At 42.8% G+C, this 16584-nt stretch overlaps 1 protein-coding gene across 1 annotated transcript; it reads right to left on the bottom strand.

Annotated features, from left to right (window-relative positions):
* Positions 1 to 11251: 11251 nt before the first annotated feature.
* LOC309363272 (vomeronasal type-2 receptor 26-like) lies at positions 11252 to 16111 on the bottom strand (the record flags this gene model as incomplete). The annotated part of the gene is made up of 4 exons (XM_081899377.1): positions 11252 to 12150; positions 13010 to 13136; positions 14898 to 15707; positions 15806 to 16111. Coding segments are annotated over 4 exons (2142 nt in total), but the record flags the coding sequence as incomplete, so codon positions are not given.
* Between the last annotated feature and the right edge of the window lie 473 nt (positions 16112 to 16584).

Below are 16584 nucleotides of genomic sequence, written 5' to 3'. Positions count from 1 at the left end.
TGATCTTCTGGACATTTGATGCATTCATTGGAATCTGCACAGAGTAAAAGAGACATAATTAACCTAACATTAGTCACACACCTAGAGCAGTCTGAATGCTGTTACAATTGTGGGAATTGGTTGGCATATGGGAGAGATAAAGAAAGAACACTGTGTTCAAAGAGAACCTTCAACCCATGGCTTCTTTCCACTGGTGTCGTGTCCTACCTTCCTGAGTGGAGATTGTCCCTTCTGAGCAGGGAGCACAGTCATAGCAGCATGGGGGTTTCCCTTCCTGAATCTTCTTGGCATATCCAGGGCAACAGCTCTTTGTGCATCTTGAATGAGGCGTGGTCTGGAAATAAATAGAAGGAGCAGCTTCAAGGCTTTAGGAAATGGATTGTTGAGTTTTGGAAGGATCCCAGAATAATAATAATTATTATTTGTACCCCACCCATCTGGCTGGGTTTCCCTAGACACTCTGGGCAGCTTCCAGCACATACAGGTTGAGTCTTTTAAAAGACGCCCTATGGAACATGTGTGAAAAGAATGGTCTGCCCTTTAGAGCTCCATGTTCCACAGGACCTCTTTTAAAAGACTCACCCTGTTTAAAATTTAATGAAGCGTGAAGCATTAAACGCATCTTTACTTCCAATGGCCTAAAATGAGCTCAGACCCAATTAGGAGTGATCTCTTTTTTGCTTTTTGTAAAGCAGCATGGCTGTGAAATCTCTTTAGTGTTTCTGCTTCTTCCCTTTAACATTGATATACTGCACTTTTCTATACATACAGACAATCCAGGCAGAAAGAAAGATATGAGGAAGAAGAACCTTATGACAATCCTAGGATCAAAATAAGCATAAAAATGAGAAATGAACCAGCCTTCATATAAAATACTCCTACAAAATGGCGCACTAAACCCCTGACACAGTTGCCATCACATCTGCTATGTGTTTGTGCATTTGAGAAATAAGACTGGACTGACTGATTCTGCTTTGCTTCAAAGGCAAAATGGTGTTGTTGAGGTTGGCATGAAGGCTGCACCTAGTGCAAAAATTGGCACCTAGTTTGCCCTTGAGCCATATCTGCACTTCCCATTTTCATTTTAGGAAGCTTTCCCAGCTGGATGAATATATATTTATTATAGCTGTTCATTTTGTAATAAGCCTCTTATTCATTGTCAATTCCCAGCTGGATGAATATATATTTATTATAGCTGTTCATTTTGTAATAAGCCTCTTATTCATTGTCAATTTTTATAGTTGCTTATTCAAGAGTGAGATCTATTAAGCTCAATGGGATTTAGCTCCAGGGAAGTGTCCATGCTTGCAATAAAAGCCTCCTATGTACTGTTCAACAAGCTGCTAGAGCGTAGCAGGAATCATAGATATTAAAAAGGCACATAACATTTCTCCTACCTTCTTACACAGTGTGGGCCATACTATTGTTTCTGGGCTAATGGTGAACTTTAGATTTGAGGACTCCTGTCTCTCTATGCTCCCAATTTTCACACTAGCATGCGACTTATTAGGAAACAGCACCCAATTAACAATATCAAAGTCAATGGCCAGTGCCCCATTCTCATCCAAGTACTGTCCATCAGTTGAAGTATTAGAAGACAGATGGACTTCCTTCAAGAATGAACGAAGCTAGAATAACAGAGAAAACCATGTTGGATGCCATCCATTAGAAAAGATTGGCTATGATTTTGAGAAATTATGTATGGTCATCATGGAATTAATAAAGGTGGAACACAAAGTTCTAAGAAGGATGGAGTCATCTGTCTGCTACAGGATCCTGTTTTCTATAGCACCAGTCTTAAAGGAAACTATATAAAAAAAGGCTATAAGCTTAAAAAGAAAAAAAGTAAAGACCCCTGGACAGTTAAATCTAGTCGAATTCGATTTTGAGAGTGATGCTCATCTCCACTTTCAGGCCAAGGGAGCCGGCATTTGTCCGCAGACAGCTTTCCAAGTCATGTGGCTAGCATTACTAAACCACTTCTGGTGCAGAGAGGACTGGGACGAGTCCCAGAGCACACAGAAACGCGGTTTACCTTCCTGCCGCAGCAGTAGATATTTATCTACTCGCACTGATATGCTTTCAAACTGCTAGGTTGGCAGGAGCTGGGACAGAGCAACTGGAGCTCACTCTGTTGTGCAGATTGAACTGCCAACCTTGCGATCGACAAGAGATTCAGTAGTTTAGACCACAAGATGGCTATACAGTGGCACCAGAAACCTGGTAGTCACAGATTATAAAGACCTTTGAAGGTGAAAATCATTGGTTGGATATTCCTTCTATTTGTCACATGGGTACATGGCTGATGTCCCAGTTTTTCCAGGACACTTGTAGGGTATGCTATGTTCCTATCATGATGAATCCAGAGTTGGAAAATAAATCACAATCTTCAAAAGCGAGAGGCCATACCTGCCATGGCTGTAGACTTTGAGGTTCCATCTTGTCTCCTCCACCCACCATCAACCTCCGCTTTGATCTGGATGAATAGGCTGCATTCAAGGCCTGAGCCACAACTTGGACACTGTAGTAAGTGATATAACTGTCTTGGGAGTGGATCCCTTCAATCTCCTCCTGGGGCAGCTGCATCTGATTCTCCTTCTCTCTGCATCTTTCCCAATTCCTCACAGATAAGGCATGCTTTGAATATGAACATACAAATGCTTCATGCCAAGAAGCAGAAGCTATTGGTTCATAGTAGTCCTTTTTTGCCCCCTTTTTGGGCTTCATTACAAAGGACAAAGAACCATGGGCATATCGGAAGGCCTCTGTCTCATAAAACAAGATGTTATCCTGAAGACCGGTGGTGATCCAGACTTTCCCCCCGGTTTGTGTCCTTTCAAAGAAAGATTGTACCTCTATGATGACAAAAAATCCATACTGAGAGTCTGCATAATAAACAAATACATTGACTTGTGTCCACATGGCAGATGGCTCATGAGAGAACCACAAGGAAGTTTTCCGTTGTACTCTTTCAGTGAAGGCAGCACAAATTTCCCTTTTGCTCATCAGAGGTGTCAAGGTGCTCAAGAACTTTTCGCCATTGTCATTGTCTGAAGCAAAGAGGCCGACCCATGTCCATCTGAAGTGCAGGAGGAGTTGGACCACCCCCTGGTACTGAGCATCTTCATTTGGGGCCATTGAGTTGACAAAAGGGGCCTGTTTTTCATCATGAAGAACGAAGCCAGAACTGAGCTGGTGAGAGAAGGGAAAGAGACTGGTGCTTTGCTTTTCAGGACAAATTTAATTATCAACCTTAACCTTATTTGGAAAAAAAAGTATTTTAATTTTATTTTAGGAATATATATACCACTTAACTGCAGCAGTCACTAAGCAGTTAAGAAAGAGTCAATAAGAAAAGAACCAAGAAGGTACATCTATTAAACCAAACTTCAATTAAAATGCCTGTAGCAATAATAATAATAAATCTTCAGCAGGACACATAAGGTCAATAGAGAAGGGCCTTGTTTTACCTAAAGTGGAAGGAGGTTATAGAAAATTGGTCCCACAATAATATGCACACAGCTCAGGGTGGAAACAAGCTGTGCATCTGAGCCACTGGGGACCACAAACCATGACTTACCCTTAAAGCTTAGTGATTGAGCAGAGTCATAATGGATCAGGTGGTTCTAGAGGTATCCTGGACGCAAATAGTTAAGCATCTTTTAAACAAATACAAGAAAATTGAACCTAGCCCTGGTGTTACATGCTAGCAATAGCCAGTTCTTGTCAGTGGTCTAGCTGGAGAAGATCAGTCTACATCCCAATCCCAAAGAAGAGCAGTGTCAAAGAATGCTCCAACTACAGTACCGCACAATTGCACTCACTTCACACGCTAGCAAGGTTATGCTTAAAATTCTACAAGGCAGGCTTAAGCAGTATGTGGACTGAAAACTCCCAGAAGTGCAAGCTGGATTTCAAAGGGGCAGAGGAACCAGAGACCAAATTGCAAACATGCGCTGGATTATGGAGAAAGCTAGAGAGTTCCAGAAAGACATCTACGGTACTTCTGCTTCATTGACTATGAAAAAGCCTCTGACTGTGTTGACCGCAGCAAACTATGGCAAGTTATTCAAGAAATGGGAGTGCCTGATCACCTCAGCTGTTTCCTGAGAAATCTCTGTGTGGGACAAGAAGCTACAGTTAGAACTGGATATGGAACAACTGATTGGTTCAAAATTGGGAAAGGCGTACGACAAGGCTGTATATTGTCTCCCTGCTTATTTAATTTATATGCAGGATTCATCATGCGAAAGGCTGGGCTGGACGAATCCCAAACCGGAATTAAGATTGCCGGAAGAAATATCAACAACCTCAGGTATGCAGATGACACAACCCTGATGGCAGAAAGTGAGGAGGAATTAAATAAACTTTTAATGAGGGTGAAAGAGGAGAGCACAAAATATGGTCTGAAGCTCAACATAAAAAAAAAAAAATGAATATCATGGCCACTGGGCCCATCACCTTCCAGCAAATAGAAGGGGACGAAATGGAGGCAGTGAGAGATTTTACTTTCTTGGGCTCCATGATCACTGCAGATAGTGACTGCAGTCACGAAATTAAAAGACGCCTGCTTCTTGGGAGGAAAGCAATGACAAACCTAGATAGCATCTTAAAAAGCAGAGACATCACCTTGCCAACAAAGGTCCATATAGTTAAAGCCATGGTTTTCCCAGTAGTGATGTATGGAAGTGAGAGCTGGACCATAAAGAAGGCTGATCACCAAAGAATGGATGCTTTTGAATTATGATGTTGGTGGAGACTCTTGAGAGTCCCATGGACTGCAAGATGATCAAACCTCTCCATTCTTAAGGAAATCAGCCCTGAGTGCTCACTGGAAGGACAGATCCTGAAGCTGAGGCTCTAATACTTTGGCCACCTCATGAGAAGAGAAGACTCCCTGGAAAAGCCCCTGATGTTGGCAAAGATGGAGGGCACAAAGAGAAGGGGACAACAGAGGATGAAATGGCTGGACAGTGTTCTCGAAGCTACCAGCATGAGTCTGACCAAACTGCGGGAGGCAGTGGAAGACATGAGTGCCTGGCGTGCTCTGGTCCAGGGGGTCACGAAGAGGCGGACACAACTAAACGACTAAACAACAACAACATGTCCAAACTATCCCAAAGACCCAACCTGTTATTTTGTATGGAGTCCAACCCCATCCAGAACTTTTGTATTAAAGGTCAATCCGTTTTTTGAATTTGCAGCTGAGATTCATTTGACGGATGGCCATTCCTAGGTCAGAAGGGTTCCTTTCTTAGTATCATTTTGCTCAATTTATTTATTAATATAGTTCTATTATCCTCAGCATAGCTTGTTGTTTCATGAGATGGCAAATGTCAGGTGTGCCTGACTTGAAGCCCATTCTTACTTGTGGGATTTTGTAGATGCCCAACATGCCTGCAATGTGCATGGAGATGTTGGATTCACCCCGTTCAAGAACAGCCAGTAACCTTTTCTGCCTTCCACAGGTGTAGTTTGGAATATTGATTTTCCCGCCAGCAAGCAGATCTGTCAGAGCATCCGAAGTCGTTCTGCCATCAAAAAGGGTCTCATAGATGCTGTAGCCCAGGGTGATGTTGGGTAGGAGCCTGGAGTTATGATTGACATCCTGAACGGCCAGCAAGAAGCTAAGGATTTGCCATCCCCTCTTATTTAAATAACTGCAAAAATAATTGTGCCACATAGTCGTATTTGATTCCATGAAATTGCAAGTCACGTTCTTTTTTGTATAAATCAAACCAAATGAGAAAGGAGCACAGTAACTAGGGCAATGTGCATGGTATTTTTTGCAGGAGAGGAGAACGGAGAAAAAACTAGGAAACAAATCAGCCTCCTGAACCCACCACCAGCTCCAACGGCAAAGGTGCCAACAATATTTTATTCTGTGAACTTCCCGGATATCTTAGGATCAATGGCAGTATATAAATCAAATAAAAAAATAAAAATAAAAACTGCACCTAAGATTGAGGAGAACGGTTGCACATATGACATCACACACGACGCATGATATCACATGACGTTTCGGAAGGAGCCAGGGAATGGAGCCAAACACAGTTGCCGACGGCTCCTCATTTCTCCCGCTCAACATTCCGGTCCGAGATGGCCCCATGAGCAGATACTTCCTTCTCCTTTCTCTGCTAAATATCTTCCGGACTTCTATAATACTTCTATAATACTAAGCTGTGCAAACAAAAATCATGGCTAATTGGGTAATATTGTATCTGCTACCTTATTTTACTCCTAATCTTGAAGAGGCTTAATTAAGACCAACATAAATACCAGAACTATTGCGGAAGATGGAGCCCCTTCAACTGTGCATGCAATAGCCGATCCAAAAAGGGGGGGGCTAGAACCTATTTGAATCCCACTGCCCTAAAATAGCTTATGGAGATTTTATAAACTGATGCAGCAAGATTTGGCTGTTATAATACACTATACTGCTCAAGCTATGGAGGAACATTCTCAGATGCACAGAAAATGGAACGCTTTGAATGGTGAACACTTTGAACACATGAAACAATTACAAAAGTGAGTCTAAACATGTAGACATATAGATTTACTAGTAGCAAAACTTCATTGATTGTATGGAGAGATATTTGATAAGGGTACCCCATCTACTGTATTTCATCAGGCTTATATTACAGTTCTACCCAGGTAAAGATCATACCAACTGTGGGAACTGTTGACCCACATCATTGATTAATGTTGTTACGAAGATTTTAACAGTGATTTAAGCAAATGCATTAGGTAATAATGATAGTTTTTAAGAATGACCAGACTGATTTTATACCAACAAGACAAGCTGCAGATAATAATAGACTAGTGGTGAACTTGATAGATTTAAATAGAAATAAGAATCAAATTTTTATAATATCATTAGACACTGAGAAGATTTTTAACAAAAATTATAAAGACTACATAGAAGTAGATTTAACTAAATTTGGATTTCCACTGGTTTTTATAAAATGGATTAAAGTACAGTATGTTTCAGCTACATGGGACGCAGGTGGCGCTGTGGGTTAAAGCCTCAGCGCCTAGGACTTGCCGATTGAAAGGTCGGCGGTTCGAATCCCTGCGGCGGGGTGCGCTCCCGCTGCTCGGTCCCAGCGCCTGCCAACCTAGCAGTTCGAAAGCACCTCCGGGTGCAAGTAGATAAATAGGGACCACTTACCAGCGGGAAGGTAAACGGCGTTTCCGTGTGCGGCTCTGGCTCGCCAGAGCAGCGATGTCACGCTGGCCACGTGACCCGGAAGTGTCTCCGGACAGCGCTGGCCCCTGGCCTCTTAAGTGAGATGGGCGCACAACCCCAGAGTCTGTCAAGACTGGCCCGTACGGGCAGGGGTACCTTTACCTTTACCTATGTTTCAGCTACAGCTAAAGTGAACAGTCTTGTGCCTGCTCTTTTTCCACTGGTCCGAGGAACTAGACAAGCATGTTAAGAACCCCTGGCTTGCACCATTAGACAACATTGTAAGATTCATGGAGCACTTCACAATTCTGTTGAATACAAATCGGTGTTCTTTGCAGATGATAGTCTTCTGTTTATTTCAAAGCCTCCATTGTGTATCCCCAATCTGTTGCAAACAACTGATGCTTTGGGTAAAATGTCAGGATACTCTATCAATTGGTCCAAATTAGAACTGATGCCAGTAGGTGAAAAATTAATTATCCATTCAATATCAATTTTGAATTTGTACCGAAACTATCACATATTTAATTACGTTAATACCAAGAGTCGGTAACTCAGTCGTTGTTGTTTAGTCGTGTCCTACTCTTCGTGACCCCATGGACCAGAGCATGCGAGTTAGTTACAGTTAATACAACCAAAATAATCAGAGGCCTCCCAAGATATTGATAGATGGGTGTCATTAAACCTTATCCTTTGGGGAAATGGTGAATGCTCTAAAAATGAACATTATCCCCAGATTCATTTATATTCTGAGAGGACTTCCAGTTTTTATATCCCAATCATATTTCCAAAAGAAAAACTTCCTGTTTAGGAAATGTCTTTGGAGGTCAAATGTACTGAGAATATCATTGCAGAAAGTGCCATTACAAATTAAGGAAGGTGGCTTTGGACTTGCAAATCTGGAATTATACCATCATGCTTATTTATTGTTAAGTATCAGACACTGGAGACCTGCTGGTGGTCTTAATCTCAAGAGTTGGGCAACTTTAGGGAATACATACATACATACATACATACATACATACATACATACAGTAAAGCCTTTGGTTAGGTGGACAGTATTAGGATTCATTCTGTGGGGAAATCCTACTTTATACTTTTATTTATTTATTAATGAAATGCTTCTAATATTTTTTAATAGAATCTCTCACACCCAACATCCTTCCACAGCATGGAATCCTCCACCCCGTTACAGGAAGGGAAGATTGGGGAAGCCGGGCTTCGCTTTGTCCAGCGGTCAGTAGCTGCCACTGTATCTTAGATCTTCTCCAGGCATTATATATGTCACAATCATTGCTTCCCATAAAAGGGTTGGCATGTTTGGAATCAAAGCATGAGAAGAGCACCTGCCTAAGCCTAGTAGACAGTTACAGTTTTCAGTTGCATAGATTGCTTTGTGCCTGGGGAAAATAATTGTGCATTAAAAATTGTGCTCCCCATCTATCATTGCACCCAGCTATAAAGAAAAAGCCTGCCTTGCAACTTTTCTGAGTGACAGTTTTCATGCCAAGAAACGCTCCATGAGACACAATGAGAGAATGAATTTCCTTTGGCTAACTACAGAAAACCTGCAATAGTATTACCCCATAGACCTTCATAGACCTCCAGGACCCCATAGACATCCAGTAGAGACCCACCCTTGCTTCAGTCACTTTCATCTCAGAGGGGCTGACCCAGGTGCATCAAGACAACGGGAGTGTAGCAGAAACACATCAATGCACTACTCACGCATCAACCCAGTTCAAGGGGGTTCTGGAGAAGGTGAAGGGCAAACGATCTCCAATGAATTTTGAAGATACGATTCCACTAATGAGATGGTTTCCTGGTCTGTAAAAATTCACAGCATAATTGAAATCCCTGACCAGATTCAGTGAGCATTTTGCCTTCTGCTGCATCCCGCAGATTAAAAGAGGGAGCAACAAGAGCAGTGTTATCATTCTGAATCCACCTGCTACACTTCCCTTCTGACTGTTTCTCTCAATTTCATAACCAGCTAATCAGAAGAAGCCTAAACTCTTGCAAAGACATGTCCAGCTCTGGCTACAGAGACAAAGAGGAAAGGATACAGCTCTGTGGTAGATCTTTGGCTTGCACCCAAAAGTGCCAGGTTCAACCTCTCCTAACTGTTCCAGGTAGGGCTGAAGATGTCCTCTACTTGGAGAGCTGCCACCAGTCAGTAGATAGTACTAAGCTAGAAGGCGGCTTCCTATGCTCCGATTAAGTTTCACAAGGACTTATCCCCTACACCCTTTCACCTGAACTCTATATTGACTGCAAGGACTTGTTGTGGCACACAATACATTTTATACATCAAACTTTTCAGGCACAGTGGAGTAAATAACCTCCTGCTGCTCTTGATTTTGATGTTTGTGTTATTGTTCCCAAAGGCAGCATTCGAAGGGTGTTCATGGGGGATAAGAAAAGATCACTGTGGTTCTGATAATAGTAAGGGGAAGAAAGGTCTCCTCTGGGAGCAGGCGCAGAGCAGGAGAAAAACATGTTGACTCAAGAGACTGACAAGGTACAAATCGGGAGAAAGTTGAGTTTGGCTGAACATGATTGACATCAGAAGAGCCCTGAAGCTGGATCAGGCGAAGGGCCCATGAAGTCCAGCATCCTCTTCTCAAAATGGACAGCCAGTTGCCCCAAAGGGAAGTCCACAAGGAAGGGGTCAGTGCAGCAGCCCTTTCCTTACATGGGATTCCCAAAACTAGCACTCTACATGATTCAGGTAGTTTAGGTTCATTTGTGTAATTATAGCTTCTGAACTCTAGGAGGTTTGGGGGGAAAGATTTGTAGATCATTTTTGTATTAACTTGATATTTTATGCGTGGGAAGTTTTAAAAAGGTTGTTTTTGTTTTGCAATGAATAAATTATGTTTTGCACCTCTTCCTCGGTGACTTATGACTCTAGGAATAAGACTTTGAGATACTGAGCTGAAACTTTAGGCTTGAGCATTGCCTCTTTACACTCCATGGCCACAGCCACAGCCATGGCCTTCTGCCTCTGCACAATCTATGAGGCCTTCGAGGAAGACAGAGTCCTCTTGATGTTGTCCAGCCTGGCTGCCGCTGCCATGGAAGACTTGGCCTACCTGCTGCCCATGCTGCAACATCTGCTGGCCGCAGAGGAAAAAATACAAATGGTAGCAAATCATCATTGTCCTTTAGTAAGGCAATAAGCTTATGAAATACAGCCACCAGCCCAATAATGTATAAACCTTTGCTACAAAGATATTGAGGATGCTGTCTGCCATTCAAGTGACTTCTCAAAAAGTATTTCAGGGAAGCGAGAGGCACAGGAAAAGATTCCTGGAATAATAAAGAGCTTGGAGCATGTGGGGACAGACTGGTGCGTTTTGGGGTTTTCAGTAGAGAAGAAGCTAGAATGTAATCAAGTTCTGAACTCCTTGGAGAAACACTAGAACTCAGCACTACCTGGTGAAAATGATGGACGATGCTTTGAATACAAACTAAAAGAAGGACAAATAATTTCACTCTCTCTATATCTTTCTTTAAGATTTTTCACTTGCTCTCTGCCATAAAGCCCCAGAATGGATTACAATATATAATTAAAACAACAACAACAACAAACTGTTACAATAATTAACCAATAAGAACAACTCCAAAGAGAACAGAATAGTATGACATATGGAAGTCTGAAATAAGTAATGATTGTTGCTGTGGAAAAAGTGAAACAGAAAGCCACAAGCCTTGGATGCCATCCAAATATGAATATGTATATTATTTATTTGTGTGGCTGAAGCCATTACAAGAAACAAAAAATGAAAACAGAATAAAATGCATTACACAGTTATAATAAATATTGAAACCAGGAATTCTGTCAGGGAAGGGTTTGCTCCTCTGAATAATCTAACTTATAAACACCACAAACTTACAGATCCAATGTTACAGATCCAATGTTGTCTTTAGTACTTTTGTACTATTTTATTGTTGTTAGCCGCCCTGAGCCCGGCTTCGGCTGGGGAGGGCGGGATATAAATAAAATTTATTTTATTATTATTATTATTATTATTATTATTATTATTATTATTATTATTATTAGTGTTTTGTCGTCAGATGCTCCTTCGTGTTCAGATCAGGCCTCAGTAAAATAATGTAGCACTTGGGCATGAAGATGCAGCCCAGAAGCCCAGCACTGGAAGCCAAGATGGAGAAAACCTGAACGGCTACCATGTATTTCCCTTTGGCGCTCAGGTAGGTGGGCACAAAGGACACCCAAACACTGCAGAAGACCAGCATGCTGAAGGTGATCAGCTTGGCTTCATTGAAGGCCCCAGGCAGCTTCCTGGCTAGAAAAGCCACTGTGAGGCAGATGGCAGACAGGAGACCCATGTAGCCAAGGGCACCATAGAACATGACCACAGATCCTTCGTTGCATTGGACAATGATCTCTCCAAGCTGGGAGCTCATGTCAAATTCTGGGAATGGAGGAGAGATCCCCAGCCAGATGGTGCAGATGACAAGTTGGACACTGGAGCAGGAAATGACAATGGAGTGGGCCAAACTCTTCCCCAGCCATCTCCTCACCTTGTTCCCTGGCTTGGTGGCCAGGAAGGCCAGGACTACAGTGATGGTTTTTGCCAAGACAGAAGAGACAGCAACTGAGAAGATGAGGCTGAAGGTTGTCTGTCGGAGAAGACAGTTGACTTTCCTTGGACATCCAATGAAGAGGAAGGAGGACAAAAATGAGAGAATGAGGGAGATGAGGAGGATGTAGGTGAGGTCCCTGTTGTTGGCTTTGACTATTGGAGTTTCATTGTATTTAATGAAAATTGCCAGCACAAAGCCTGTGGTTAAGGATAAGAAGAGAGCAAGGCAAGCCAAGAGGATCCCCCAATACTCTCTGTAGTCTAGGAAGTTGATAATTTTGGGAATACATTGAACTTGGTCCTTGTTTGGATGCTGATCTTCTGAACATTTGGTGCAGTGCGTTGCATCTGAGAATGAGAAAAAGAGTGGCTTTAGTATTCCTTGCATCCATAACCACGTAGCTTCTAATACTTCTTGGGGGCAGGTACTGATCTTCTGGAGGTTAGGAAATAACGATGTGAAAGATTTAGTTTTATTTGTGTATGGAGTGGTACCTCTGGATACACATTCCTCTGGTTGTGTATCCTTCGAGTTACACACGCAGTAAACCAGGAAGTATTTTTCTGGGTTTCGCCGCACACGCATGTGCAGAAGCGCTCACCACACTGCGCGCATGCGCAGAACAGGCACCTCCAGCTGCAAATTCCTCGGGATCCAACCGGAGCTCCGGAACGGATCCAGTGCCAACTAGAGGTACCACTGTATATTTAGTTTCCACTGTTGCACCCCTCCTTTCCTCCAAGGACATAGAGCTGACACAGAAGATTTTTCTCACTTTTCATCCCCTTGGGATGTAGGTAAAGCTGAGAGGCAATGACCTCTCTGTAGAGGTGTCTCTGCTATCTTCATTCTCCCACTCTCTTTGCCTGGTGAAGACACATTTCTGTACCTTCACCTTTGGCTGTTAAGGTGTTATGTTTTGTGGGAGATGATTACAAACTCTGAAGGGGACTCAGCTACAGTGGGGTTTTTTTGAAAAAGCATTTAAAATGCGTTATAACACTGTGACACAGATGACACTGTAGAGTGATTTCCCATTATGATGTTTACAACACATTTTCTTGAAACTTTTTTTTGTATGTCTAGATTCAGCCCTAGATCCTTGTTAAGAAATTGCTCTCAGATCTCAAGAGAAAATGTATCTGAGTGAATCTTCGCCCTCTTTCTATTCCCCTAAGAAATGGCCTCTCCCTTGGAGTCACCCACCTTTCCAAGTGGAGATGGTCCCTTCCGCACACAGAGAACAAACATAGCAGCAAACTGGCTCCCCTTCTTGGATCACCTTGAAATATCCAGGGTGACATCTTTCGGTGCATCTGGAGCAAGGCACAGTCTAAGCACAAAGAGAGGAAGGTGCATCAAGAGGACAATTTCTCTCTATGGAATTGGTTGATAGAGTCTGGAATGGGCGCAACAGCATCTCATGGACCACTAGCCCTGCCAGGACTTCTGGCACGTTTCCTTGCTTGTTTCAACATTCATTGTTCCTCATTTCTATACCTATATATGGTGTCACTGTCAAACCCAAATTTCCAGATTTTAAAATGGAATGTGGATATTCCATGTCCATTTCATGGATATGGGGCTCACGGTATGAGGGGGACACCCTTGTATGCCAGCTCCCACCCCTGCAGTGGGCAAAGGACTGCAGTCCAAGTCCTGTGTGAATTATTCCACAACTTAATACATACCAACAGATACCATATAGAAAAAGTTTCCCCCACCTGGTTAAACCTCTGGGGCCACAAAATAGCATCTGAGTTGATAGAGAACTTTGTGTCAATGGCTGTCTCTCTCTCGATACTCCCAACTTTCACTCTGGCACGAGACTCGTTGGGAAACACCACCCAGTTCACAAGGTCATAGTTGCCTGGGAGCTCCCCGTTCTCATCCAAATGCATTCCACCCATGGAGGTATTAGAAAACTGGGTTGCTCTTAAGAAGGGATGAAGCTGGAATGAAAGTTGCTGGGAGTCACAGGCAGGCAGAGTGTTTTTATAATGTGAATAGTGTCAAAGACCCCCTGGGTGGGTTACATGGACCCCCAGTGGGAACAACTGACCTAGATCAGTTTGAGAACCAGTCATTCCATCCCAGTGTACATCGAAGAAGAAGAAGAAGAGGAGGAGGAGGATTTGATATCCTGCTTTATCACTGCCCTAGGGAGTCTCAAAGCGGCCAACAATCTCCTTTCCCTTCCTCCCCCACAACAAACACTCTGTGAGGTGAGTGGGGCTGAGAGACTTCAGAGAAGTGTGAGTAGCCCAAGGTCACCCAGCAGCTGCATGTGGAGGAGCGGAGATGCGAACCCGGTTCCCCAGATTACGAGTCTACCTCTCTTAACCACTACACCACACTGGCTCTCATCTTAGTGGAATGAAACATTGTAGAAGAACAGAAACAGTGCCAATTGTGACAATCACTGCTTTGTTGCACCCCTGGTGCTAATTTCTGCACATAGACACAAAGTTAGAAAGTTCCAATTTTTATTTTTTTATTTTTTTAAAACATCTTTGCTTTCAATAAGCATTTCCAGCACTTGGAAAAGGTCCCTACTATGGCTATTCTTTTTGTCTTCTGTTTTATCCAACACACAGTTGGTGTTGTTTTGAAACTTTCAGCATTTTTAATAATTCTGTTCTGTTGATATATTATAAAACAACCAGTGTTTACACATACACACACACACACACACACACACACACACACACACATAAATAAAGGACAGTATATAAAGATTAAACTAGAAAAAGCTCAATGAGTGTACATCTCAGCATCGTGGGGAAGACCTGTGTGACCAGAAGGCTTGTTTCCTGCTCCATCCGTGTTGCAGCTGCTCACTGAAGACCAGCAGAGACAGAGGAGGAGATGCAGACAGACCAAGTGGGTCTCTCTCAGAGCGCTAAGGAGTAACCACTGGAAAATGAGAGGGTCTTCTTCTGACATACCCATGGTGGGCAGAAATATTGCTCTGCACCAGAACCTCATCAATTGGATTTGCGTCAAAAAAGGACAAATTCTTGTCCTGCTACTAGATCATATTTCATAGTTGGGAGGTTGGATTGAAGTTTTCAAAAAAGGTGAGAGGAAATACCTGCCATGGCTGTAGATTTTGACACCCCAAACTGTCTGTCCCACTCATCCTCGGCATCCGTTTTGATCTCGATGAACATGCAGCATGTAAAGCGTGCGCCACGGCCTGGACATGGAAGTAAGTGCTGTAGCTGTCTTGGGACAGGGATCTCTCCAGCTCCTCCTGGGGCAGAGTCTCCAGCTTCTCCTTCTCGGTGCATTTTGTCCGACCTTTCACAGACAAGGTATGCTTCGCATATAAGCAATAAAATGCTTTTCTCCAAAACCAATAAAGGAGATATGAAGATGGTGTATAGTAGTCATGTGTGGTTCTTTTTTTGCTCTTCATTACAAAGGAGAAGGAGCCATGGATGGGATGGAAAAACTCTGGACCCAAAAGTAAATTATAGTTGATGTCATGAAAATCTGTTGTGATCCAAACTCTTGCCTCAGCTTCTTTATGGTATCTTTGTTGTAGGGCCATGACTGGTATCCATCCTGTGTAAGTGTTCTCATAGTAAAGAAATACATTGACTTGTCTCCATATCATAACTGGCACATTTGGCACAAGTGATCGATATGGATTGCTTTCTGATAGCCTATGTGTGAAGGCGACACAGATTCCATGGAGGATCATCTGAGATGTCAAGGCACCCACAAACCTTTCTCCATTCTCATTTTCTGGAGCAAAGAGGCCAACCCACGTCCATCCAAAATGCAGGAGCAGCTGGACAATCCCCTGGGACTGAGTATCTTCTTTGGGGAGCATCCGGTAGACAAAAGGGAACTGGGATTTATCATCCAGAGTCTGAGCATTAAAGCCATAACTGATCTAGTGAGGGAAGGGAGAGATTAGTGATTTGTTTTGGTCTCAAGGTAAAAATCTTGACTCCTCTGAAGAAAAATGAGGTTTTATGACCTCCTTCATACCTGTGGGATTTTGTAGATGCCTGACATGGTCGAAATCTGTTTTGAGATTACAGAATTGGCCCCTTCAAGAACACCCAGCAGGTTATTATTCCCTTTTCCACAGGTATAGTTTGGGATGTTGCTTTCCCCACCTGAAAGCAGGTCTAGCATGACATCGGAAGTCATCCTTGCATCGAAAAAGTTCTCATAGAGGTTGTAGCCCAGGGTGAGGTTGGGTAAGATCCTGGGGTCCCTGTTGATCTCTTGGATGGTGAACAGGAAGGATAAGATGTGCCAGTAGCGTCTATCTGACACACTGCAATAAACAGATTAATAAAAACAATGTGAAACTGCTCTTCACCATTTAATGAAAATAACTATGATATGATCACCAAAGATCAGCTTGTATGTTTGTAGTAAGGGGTGAGAAGAGACATATCCTTGTTTCAAGTTGAAAATCAATTCCCCACTTCAGAATAAAAATGGTGAGGTGTACTCTCTTCATTGAAGCAGCAGAAAAACCCACAACTTTCAAAAATCAAAACTGAATGAAGACATTCTTTTTTGAAGGTTCGTGAAATGTAGGGGCCTTGTTGCCAAGGTTGCAGTTGCTTTGGGGGTATCGTTGTCTTGCATAGATGCCCAGTTGCTGAAATGGAGAGCTCAGCCTACAAGTTTATCCCCACCACAACCACCATATCCAGTCCTGGCATCCTCTTCCCTCACCTCAATGCATCCTTTTCATCCCTGATCAGATTCCTTTGAGCAAGCAACACAGCAGGGATGACAAAGGGAAACAG

Source organism: Podarcis melisellensis (assembly GCF_964234715.1).
Source record: "Podarcis melisellensis genome assembly, chromosome: 2".
Taxonomy (NCBI): Eukaryota; Metazoa; Chordata; class Lepidosauria; order Squamata; family Lacertidae; genus Podarcis; species Podarcis melisellensis.
The sequence above is the reverse complement of the archived record's forward strand: the minus strand, read 5'-3'. Positions and strand labels throughout refer to the sequence as shown.